Source organism: Marmota monax, unplaced genomic scaffold (assembly GCF_021218885.2).
Source record: "Marmota monax isolate L192 unplaced genomic scaffold, Marmota_monax_Labrador192_F-V1.1 WCK01_AAM20220418_F8-fsc00001, whole genome shotgun sequence".
NCBI lineage: Eukaryota > Metazoa > Chordata > Mammalia > Rodentia > Sciuridae > Marmota > Marmota monax.
The window spans coordinates 34,401,184-34,412,522 of NW_026693777.1; the positions used below are offsets into that span (position 1 = coordinate 34,401,184).

Here is an 11,339-nt window from a genome sequence, read left to right on the forward strand (position 1 = left end):
ATTAATATATATTTATAGGAGGTTTTGAAATTTTCTTTTTCTTTCAGTGTTCTAGTCTGGCTTTGCTAGAAGGATGTTTCCCTCTAAAAATGAGTTTGAAAATACTCCATCTTGACAATTCTTTTGAGAAAATAAAGTTTATGACATACCAATATTTTTTCTATTCAGAATTCAACAGTGTGGATAACAGGTCCAGGGTTTTCTATGATGGAAGACATTTCACTACTGATTCAGTCTCCTTAATTGCTATTGATCTGGTCAGATTTTCTATTTCTTCATGATTTAGTTTTTGTATGTGGTTTCTAGTAATTATCCGTTTTTTCTAGGTTATTCATTTTTTGTTAAATAGTTATGCATAGTAGCTTTTCATTATCCTTTATATTTCTGTACTATAATGACTGCTTTTATTTATTTATGAATATCACTTTTTCTTAATGTAGTTCAAGGTTTCTCTGTTCTGTTTTCCTTTTCAAAAAATCAGCTTTTACGTTGTTGACCTTTTTATTGTTTTCGGGCTTGTACTTTATTTCCTCTTTGATCTGTTTTTTTTTTTTTTAAAGAAAGAGAGAGAGAGAGTGAGAGAGAGGGGGAGAGAGAATTTTTTAATATTTATTTTTTAGTATTTGGCGGACACAACATCTTTGTCTGTATGTGGTGCTGAGGATCGAACCTGGGCCGCATAAATGCCAGGCAAGTGCTTGAGCCACATCCCCAGCCCCCTCTCTTTGATCTTTAATATTATTCTTTTGCCATCTTTGAACTTAATTGTTATTGCTTTAGTTCCTTTTACATGTCATATTAGGTTGTCAGACCTATATTCTTTTTTTTTTGATGTTGGTCTTCATAGCTATAAACTTTCTTCTTATAACTTCAGTTGCTGCCTCTCATTTTTTTTTAGTACAATGTATGTCCATTTTGATATTTTTAAATTACTTTCCAAGGCTGGGATTGTGGCTCAGCGGTAGAGCCCTGGCCTAGCACAGGCGGGAACCGGGTTCGATCCTCAGCACCACATAAAAATAAAGGCATTGTGTTGTGTCCATCTGCACCTTAAATAAATAAATAAATAAATAATTTTCCAATCACCCCCCCTTTCTTTTTATTCCTTGACCCATTATTTGTTTAGGATAATGTCAGCTATTCCATACATTTTTAAGTTATCTAAAATTCCTTAACTTATTGATTTCTAGTTGTATACCACTGTGGTCAGAATAAATACCTGATATGATTTATACCTTAAATTTTATAGGACTTGGTTTGTGGCCCAACACATGATCTGTCATGGAGAATGTGATTTATACACTTGAACATGAAGTGTTCATGTTCAGAACATGAACAGAAGAACATGCATTCTTCTGCTTTTGAAGGGAATAATATGTGTATATTTGTTAGGTCCATTTGTTCTAGTGTAGCTTAACTCTGAAGTTTCCTATTGATTTTTTGTCTGTATGATGTATCTATTGTTGAAACTATAGTACTGAAGGCCCTAGTTATCTTGCATTCGATCTCTCGCTTCAAAATTTTTCTTCAATTCTGGGGGTGTATCAATTGTTACACTGTCATGCTGAATTGACCTTTTCATCATTATATAATGACTTTCTAGTTACTTTGTACAGTTTTTGAATCAGTTTTTTTTTTTTTGATAGAAGTATATCCACACTCTCTCTTTGTTTTCCTTTTGCACAAGCTCTACAGTTATAATCTACTTTAACTGGAAAAATATTTTATTTTAATTTTCTTTAAAAATTATAATTTTACTCCACCTCTTCCCACATTTTATATTTTTGATGTTGTAATTTAAATAATTTATATCTTATTAATTTTTTAACTAATTTGGGGGGGGTTAAATTAATTTCAACCTCTCTGTAAAATTTCTTTTGGATAATTATTGTTTTTCTAATTGTTTTGTTAAATTAGTTATACTGAAGCTTCCGGAGTTTCCTTAAAGCAATTATTGTGCATTATGGGCCTAGTAGATCATAGGTCTTCATTTCTTTGGAATCAGATACTGGATAAATTACTGAATTCTTTTGTGAAGGCATGTTTCTTGGTTTTTCATACACTGTTGTTGTAAGTACACTCCTTGCATTTACCAGAGCACTTACCTTTCCCAGACCTCACATGCTGCTTTCCATGGGAAAGATGCTTTTCTATGTGGGGGTGAAAGGGCACTGTTGGGTAGGCTGAAACTGTTGTGACGACCATGGGTGCACAGTGGTATTGATTCTACTTTTCTCTCTCAGCTGAAGTTGATGTTGCAGAAGATTGCAAGGTAGCATTGATTGACACCATGGAACTCTGTGGTGGTGATCAGGGTCTTTAGTGGTGATGGCTACTAACATCTTTCCAGACTCTTTGTCTGCTACTAAGGGTGTTATGACACAGAGAAACCCTCATGGCACAGAGTCTAGATTCAAGGCCTACTTATAGTGATATAAGTATCAGATGGGTGGTGTTCTTGGGAAGCCTTGGAATGGAGGCCAGAAGCACAAGCTGGTGTGCACTACTATAGATCTGCATTCTCAGGAGTGATCACAGTGACACCTGGTACCAAGGACTCCCATTGCCCATTGGTAATGGTATTTGAGGCACAGGTGCTTTTGAAACAAAGAGTCAGAGAGACTAGATATGGTGGTTCAGGACTCAAGTCATGGATTCTCTTTCTATATTGGCTGAGCTGATGTCTGGGCCATGGAACACAAACAAAAATATATTTCTTTCAAGCTGGGTGCAGTGACACACACCATAATTTCAGTGGCTCAGGAGGCTGAGGCAGAAGGATCGAGAGTTCAAAGCCAGCCTCAGCAACTTAGTGAGGCTCTAAGCAACTCAATAAGACTCTGTTTCTAAATAAAATATTAAAAAGGGCTAAGGATGTAGCTCAGTGTTTAAGTGCCCCTGAGTTCTTTCCCTTATACACATATATTGAAAGCAATATATAATATCATTTCCAAAATTCACAATATTTCTCTAAAATGTATAACCTTCTATTTGGAGTCAGGGCATAATTCTATGAAATTGAAATATCGAGGTCATGAAGATGGTAGTAAGATTTCATTTTATTAATAGCCATAAAGATGAGCATATAAAAATCTTATTTTGGTGGCAAAAGGAAAAATGAGTGACTTTGATCAGGAAGGTAGATGGTGGCAACTCAGTTTCTGGCTTTGTAAAGGTACCACATGGATTTGTGACTCAGACACTAATATCATAAGAGAAGATAGAAAATTATCTTTATGTACAGAAAATTATAACAGACATTCTGGAGATTGACTTAATTGGCCTTTCATAGCAAGCCTTATGAGTACCTTTTTAAAATACATATAGATCAAACTGCTCTGACAGACAAGGAGATTTTTGACAATTGTTATAACTCACTGAACATCATTTTAAGGATCAATAAAAATTTATTAATTTTACATTGGTTAAACATTCAAAATATTATCAGATATCTATCTTCTAGAATCTTGCTATTTTATTTGTCTCTCTCTATATTACTTGGATAAGTTTATTTTAAAAGAAAGTTTTAGAGGTATGAACAATACTCCATTTCTCTGTAATCATGCTTTTAACCTAAGAATCTTCGTTAGAATGCACAAGAGCTCTCCAGAGTTTCCTCATGGCTGTCTTCATTTCTTTGTTCCGTAGAGTGTAGATAAGTGGATTCAAGATAGGGGTGATAATGGTATAGAATACAGCAAGAAACTTATCCACAGAGTGGTTGTTGAAGGGCCAGACATAGATAAAGATGCACGGTCCAAAGAAGATAATCACCACTGTGATGTGAGCTGTCAAAGTGGAACGGACTTTAGACTGCCCAATAGAAGAGCTTCTTTTAATGGTTGTGAGGATTAAAGTGTAGGAAATAAGCAAAATGAGGAAACAGCTCATGGAGATCATGCCACTGTTGGCAACAATGACTACTTGTACAAAATAGGTATCTGTGCATGCAAGTTTGCTAACTAGAGGCAGATCACAGAAAATGCTATCCACCATATTAGGACCACAGAAAGGCAAGTTTATGGCAAAGGGTAACTGAAGTCCTACATGAAGGAGACCTGAGCACCATGACATCACTACAAGCAAAATACACAGTTTCTTGTTCATGATGGTCATGTAGTGTAGGGGCTTACAAATGGCCACATATCTATCAAAGGCCATGGAAACCAATAGTACAGTTTCAGTTGCACCTAGTAAGTGGAGAAGAAATATTTGAGTGAAGCAACCAAGAAAAGAAATAGTCTTCCTGTGTTTTATCAAATTCACAATCATTTTAGGGGTGGCAAAGGAAGCAAGGGACATATCCACAAAGGAGAGATTCCCAAGGAGGAAGTACATGGGGGTGTTCAGGTTTGGGGTTAAAAATACAGTAAGTATAATGAGAAGGTTCCCTAAAACTGTTACCAAATAGATAATTGATAAGAGGGCAAAGAGAAGAAACTCTATATCCTTAAAGCTGGTCAGTCCCACCAAAATAAATTCTGATACTTGAGACTGATTTAGTAGTTGCATGGTTTTGATCTCATTGCTTGTTCACAGATGACCTGCAGAGAGAAAAAGAGATCACTTATACCACAAAGGTTGCTATGTTCTTTCAACAATATTAGGAAAAGTGAACCTTCACCCATTGTTGGTGGGAATGTAAGTTAGTACAGCCAGTATGATAAACAATATGGAGGTTTTTCAAAAATTTATTAACAACTATACCATGATCCAGCTGTTCCAGTACTGGGTGACTATCCAAAGGAAATGAAATCAATAAGTCAAAGAGACATTTGTACTCTCATATTCACATCCCTATTCACAGTGTTTAAGATTGGGAAAAAAATCTAAGTGTCTATAGACTGATGAATGTACAAAGAAAAGGCAGTACATATAGGCAATGAATTACCACCATTCAGCTAAAAAAAACCCTGTCATTTTCAAAAATATGGATAGAAGTGAAGAACACTAAGTAAAATAAGCCAGGTACAGATGAACAAGCATGATCTCACATATTTGTAGAATATAAAAAAATAATTTTATAGAATTTGTGAGTAGAATTGTAGTTACCACTGTTTATGGAGAGAAGGAGGATGAGGGACAGATTGATAGAGGTTGATCACTAGTTTAGAATGAAGGAAAGATTGATAGAGGTTGATCACTAATTTAGAGTGAGATAGGAGTAAGAATTTTTGATGTGCTATCGCATAAGAGGGTGACACTACAGGATAACATAATGTATATTTCAAAAAATTGTAAGAAAGATTTTTTAATGTATTCACTGTAAAGAAATGATAAATGCTCAAGGTGATAGACATATTTGTCCTTGTTTAAACATTTAACTATGTATGAATGATTTAAAACATTTCATGATACCCTGAAATGTGTACATTTTATGTTATTAAATAAAAATAAAATTAACTTAAATGGAAAGAAAAAGTATAAAGGTTTTTAAAATCTTATACTACTCTCCGAAATCAATTATATTTTCTTTGCAAACATATAAGTTACTGACAATGAGGCATGATGTTTCATAAATTAAAGATTGTTTCATAAATTAAAGATAATACTTAGGTATAGTTTGGATCTGAGAGAGCAGTAGAAATAGCTCTTTCTGCTATCACATGGTATGGTCCTTTAGCCTTGACCATCAATCCATACTCTATTTTTCAGCAAATAACTTCTTTGATTGAAAACTTGAGAAATGAACTCAATGTGAGATGAGGAAACTGAGACATTGAGTGAGACACAGAGTTTAAGAAGTTTTAGAGCATAAAGAAAGATAACATGGTGGACAGAGCACAAACAGAATTAAGAGTGATTTTAGGGGACTGGGATTGTAGCTCAGTGGTAGAGCACTTGCCTAGCATGTGTGAGGCACTATTTATCCAGTGCCTCACACATGCTAGGCAAGTGCTCTACCACTGCATAAAAACAAATAAATAAAGATATTGTGTCCATCTTCAACTAAAAATATTTTTTAAAAATAGCGACCTTAGAGTTATGCACTTTTAAATACAATAACACATTTGTGCAAAATAGGTGAAAGGAGAAAATATAGTTTAAAGCATCAAAATCTTTGAAACGGGGGTAAAAAAGATGGTGGAATGAGATGGATATCATTATCCTAAGTACATTTATGAAGATATAAATGGTGTGCATATACTTTGTATACAACCAGAGATGAAAAAATGAGCTCTGCATGTGTAAAAAAAGTCTTTGAAACAAATCAAGATTGAAAAATTGGATATGTGAATATGTAAAATAAAAAAAAATACAATGAAACTCAATCTAAACCTCTTGATGTGTATAAAATTTACCTAAAATGTGGATCATAAACCTAAATGTAACATGGAAACCTACATTTTCTAAGGAACATAAAAGAGAGAAAATATGCATGGATTTGGATTAGGCAAATAGTTTTAGACAAAACTTCAAAAGCAGGATCTATGAAAAAATTTTAAAATTACACATTACATACAGATTAGGACAGCATTCTTCTTTTTCTACCATGCCATCCCTGTACAATGGAATACATTTCAACCCACCTTAAATCTTAAACTACTAAGACTTTGATAAATTTATAAAAATAATGTGTCACTTGTGGTATAGCCATTTAATTAACAGTCACTCATAAAAACCTATGCAGAGCTATGTGCTGCAAATTTTTATCTTAGGATTTAACACTCACCTGTAAAGTGCTTCCTTGCACTTATGAACACATACAGTATGCCAAATGGGTTTAAGGATTTAGATCCAGGGATGTAATTTCTTTGTAAATAGAGAAAAATAATCTACCAGCTTTGAAAAATACTAATGAGATGTTCTTTTTTCTATTCAAATTCACATGATCTGTAACTGACCTCAGTGATATCGCTATTTAAGTGTTACTTGTCAAGAAACAGAAAGAATAAAGGAATCGCAGGAATTCCGTGATTGGCTTGTCACTGAAGGCTGAGTTGTGTGGAGGACTTAGTGTTAGACAATGAAGGGGAAGGCATGCTCAGGTTTTCTCTAACATCACAATATACTCATCAGTATTTTCCATATTAGGCATTTCTAAGTACCTATGTTACATCACAAAATTAACAATAAGGAATGTGACTCAGAGGTGGGTGGAATATTTCGATCAAAAGAGTGTATACAAAGTTCTTATTCCATAACTGAGCTCATAGATGGCACACAGCAAATGTTAGCTATTGCCACTCAGTGTTTACTTGCTGAAGTTCATTAAGGTAAAGTACAGGAATTCAAACTCTGAACTTCATGATATAAAAGTTAAACATCCATAACTTTGGAGTTGAGGCTTACCTTTAGCCTAGCCTTGCATTTCACTGCAAGTTTTTAAAAGCTATTTTTTCATAATAAGATCATTAGAATTAATAGATAAATTCCTAGTAAAAAATAAAATACTGAATAGTTGAATAAATAACACTGTTATTGCATTTATACATTAAATTTATACATTAAATTTATACATTAAATCATGTTGCCATTTAAGTTGAATTGTCTGGTATTCTGAGGCAAATTTTTGCAATGAATTAGTTAAAATATCAGAGGAATTATTGGTGGGGACACAGAAGTAAAGCTGAATTCTAGTGATCTAACTTCTGTGCTTCCTCAGGCTCTAAGAGGTATGTAGGACAGGTCTGCACTTCTTGTTTAGTGCACACTTGTGTTTTCTAAGCTCTTCATTCTTTCCAACTTCTCAGCAAAAGTTCTAAGGTCAGCGATCAGCAACACTAGTTGGAGAAATCTCTCTCCCTGTGACTGGTTAGGAGCCATTCAACAACAATAGTAACAAAATAAAATTCCAAATAGAACTCTGCCTAGGACATAGCAATGCTCAGAATCTCAAATTAGCAAGGGTCCTTGAGAGTTGGCTGTTTTAGGAACTTATTTAACAGCAGCCCAGCTCTTCCCATAAAGCCTCTAGAAAAAAAAGATTTCAGGAAATGCGAGTCCCTCATAAGAAGAAATGCACACATACCAATCAATGAGCTATCCTTTGCTTTCCTAACTCATGCTACTCATCCTCAATGTCTAAATGGATAACATTCTCAGTGGCACTTTTCCTAACATAGAGTTGAAGATTCTCTCTTCTATATCCCTGGAGCACTGCTCTTATTACCTATGTTGTAATTTTGTATATATAAAAGATATATATATATATATATATATATATATATATATATATATATATATATTTTTTTTTTTGATTATTCTTTCCTTCCAAGATTATTAATTTTTTGTTATTATTGTTATATTAGCACCTAGCACAGTGCCTCGCATATAATGGAATCTCTTCATTCTTTCCTCAATAATAATAAATTCAATGATTTATTAAAACTCTCCTGTATTTCAAACTCTAAACTAGAAACTTCACGTAAACCATCTCTCTTTTTGTAACTCTGTTTTTAGTTTTCTTTTGGAAAAAAATTTAGAATCTCTGGAGCTTTTTCTGAAACCTGAAACTTTGCCTTTATATGTGTATTCACAACATGTTTAGTGAACAGCAGTTATTTGTGTGAGTTCTAACAGCCAAATGTATTGGCTTTAATATGCTAACAATGCCTTCTTACCAGTTCAGATGCAGTAAGCACAATGAATCCTGGTGGAGAAATAGCTCCATGGGCAGGAATCTTCTGAATTCAGAGTTCCATAAGAAAATGCATCTTTAAAGCATGTAAACTCCAACCTGTAGACCTCCTAATAAAGTCTCTCTTCTGAGTTATGTAGTGGTCATTAAGAGCCAGAAAACTCTGGGAACTCTAATTGGTGATTCTAAAGGGAATTCATTTTTTTGAAGGAATAAAACTTCAGGGCTGCCAAGTATTGCTTGGTCTTTTAGCATTAATGATAGTTAATATATGCCAGATGAACCTAGCCCTACCCAGGAGATTGAGAGGGATTTAGAGCTGATGTCTTACTTTCATCTTTGGTTAATCCAAACCATTTTGGGGACCATTTATTTTTTATTCTCCACTGTGAAATAATGAGATGCAGCTTATGTGGGCTCTTAATATTCCACTACAAAAGCAATGATTGTGGTGGGTCATAGTGAGGAGAATGCAATATATGGAGTCCTGTGGAAGGGTAGAAAGGGTAGAAACAGAGAATGGAAAGGCTTGTGTGGATTTGAAGTTTAATTATGACATTGCAACTGCAAGCTATGACACTTCTATGATGCTTCAAATATTCATTAGCTCCATTCACATCTTTTCTAATTAATCATTTATCTCTTAAAGGTACATTTGATCATTTATTGTATTTAGTCATGGGCTAATCATAAAGGATACAAATATAAAAACATGTTCCTAGGCTTTCAGAAGCTGATAGTCTAGTGAATAAAAATAAATAGCAAGTTCATAGAGAGCCTCCCATATACTAGGTATGCTGCTATTTTTTCCTTACACAGAATGAATATTAATGTTCTTATTAACATATTTATCTTACTGATATTGCTGGACTATTTTTTGTTTTTTTCAAACCGGGAATTGAACTCAGGGCACTCAACCACTGAACCACATCCCCAGCCCTTTTTTATATTTTATTTAGAGACAGGGTCTCCCTTGGTTGCTTAGTGCCTCGCCATGGCTGAGGCTGGCTTTGAACAGGTGATCCTCCTGCCTCAACCTTCAGAGCTGCTGGGATTATAAGCATGGACCACACCACTGGGCTGTTGGATTAGTTTTAACTGAAAAAAAATACTATTATTGCTTCTGTAACTATCTTAACTTGAAAATTACAAAGCTTAGAATTCTTTTTTATATGATTATATATTAATGACTAAATATGAATATAGCTTAATTATTCATTTATTTCATATTTTAAGTAAAAATTTAACAACTAATAATGAGATTTGAGGATTACAGAACAGGTATTGTCTGGGTATTTTAATTGGTTCATGTTAATTATACAGAATGGTGAATTTTCTTGTGGTTTGTTCATATATGCATTAAAACAATTTGGTCAACTTTGCTCTCCAAGACCTTTCTTCCCTTCTCTCCTCCCTCCTCCTGATGCCCTTCTTCTACCCTAATAGTCTTCTACTTTTATGGCATCCTTTTTTTTTGTTTATCTCTAGCTTCCAAATACAAAATACTATTTTCTCTAACTTATTTCACTTAACATGATGCTCTCCTCTTCCACCCAAATGACACAATTTTATTTTTCTTTATGGCTGAATAAAACTCCATTGTGTATATGTACCACATTTTCTTTATCCAATCATTGGTTGATGGACATTTAGATTGATTCTATAATCTGACTGTTGTGAATGACACAGCAATAAACATGGGTGTGTGTATCTCTAAAGCATGCTGACTTTAATTATGTTGGATAAATACCAAAGAACATTATGATTGGATCATATGGTAATTTTATTTTTAGCTTTGGAAGAAACTGTATACTGATTTCTATTAGTTTTAACTGAAAAAAAAAATTATTATTGCTTTTGTAACTATCTTAACTTGAAAATTACAAAGCTTAGAATTCTTTTTTATATGATTATATATTAATGACTAAATATATATATTTATATGTGTATATTTAGTATATAAATATAAATATATATTTATATAAGTGTATATTTAGTATATTTATATTTAGTATATAAATATATATTTAATATATAAATATAAATATACTAAATATAAATATGTAATTATATAAATGTTTATAAATATTATATATATTAAATGACTCTGGGTTCGATCCCATGCATATACATTATATATATATATATATATATATATATATATATATAGAGAGAGAGAGAGAGAGAGAGAGAGAGAGAGAGAGCTTTTTGAAACTACAAAATATAGAGGTCCCTGCATATGTAATCATTGCAATGACTGCAGATTTCAAAGCAGAAACATTTCACCTTGTTAGTGTTCACCCAAGGAAAGATATGATTAATTTATATGCCTGCATTTGAATGTGGTTCAAACTCTCTTTGTGAATTCATCCTAAGAAGGGATGGGAAAGGTAAGGAGCAGTTTCTCAGTGTTTTTATTTTGAACCAATTAATAGTAAAGCCTTCCATGTCAAGGGGTCAGGAATTAATTCAGATAAAATGTTCATAACTAATCTATGAAAATATAGTCAATACCATTTTTCCCTGTCAGCTAGAAACAAGTTCTGAGGATGTACAGACTCCCTAATTGAAGCACAGTTGAATGACACAGAGTTGAGAAGAAATCGAACAATTTGAAAAATCAGATTAAAACATAAGGCTATTCTTCTTAAATTCATAATAGCAGTAATCTGATGTGGGGAGGACATTTTAGACACAGTCATGTGTATAAAATGCCATGGTTGTGATAGGCTGCTAGGGAGCAGTTGAATTTTGTTCC

General features: G+C 33.4%; 1 protein-coding gene across 1 annotated transcript; it reads right to left on the reverse strand.

Moving 5' to 3' along the window:
• Positions 1 to 3,573: 3,573 nt before the first annotated feature.
• LOC124104770 (olfactory receptor 4K17-like) lies at positions 3,574 to 4,551 on the reverse strand. Its single transcript, XM_046461865.1, has one exon. It carries the CDS (start codon positions 4,510 to 4,512, stop codon positions 3,574 to 3,576), a length of 939 nt encoding a protein of 312 aa, XP_046317821.1. The 5' UTR covers positions 4,513 to 4,551.
• Positions 4,552 to 11,339: the final 6,788 nt, after the last annotated feature.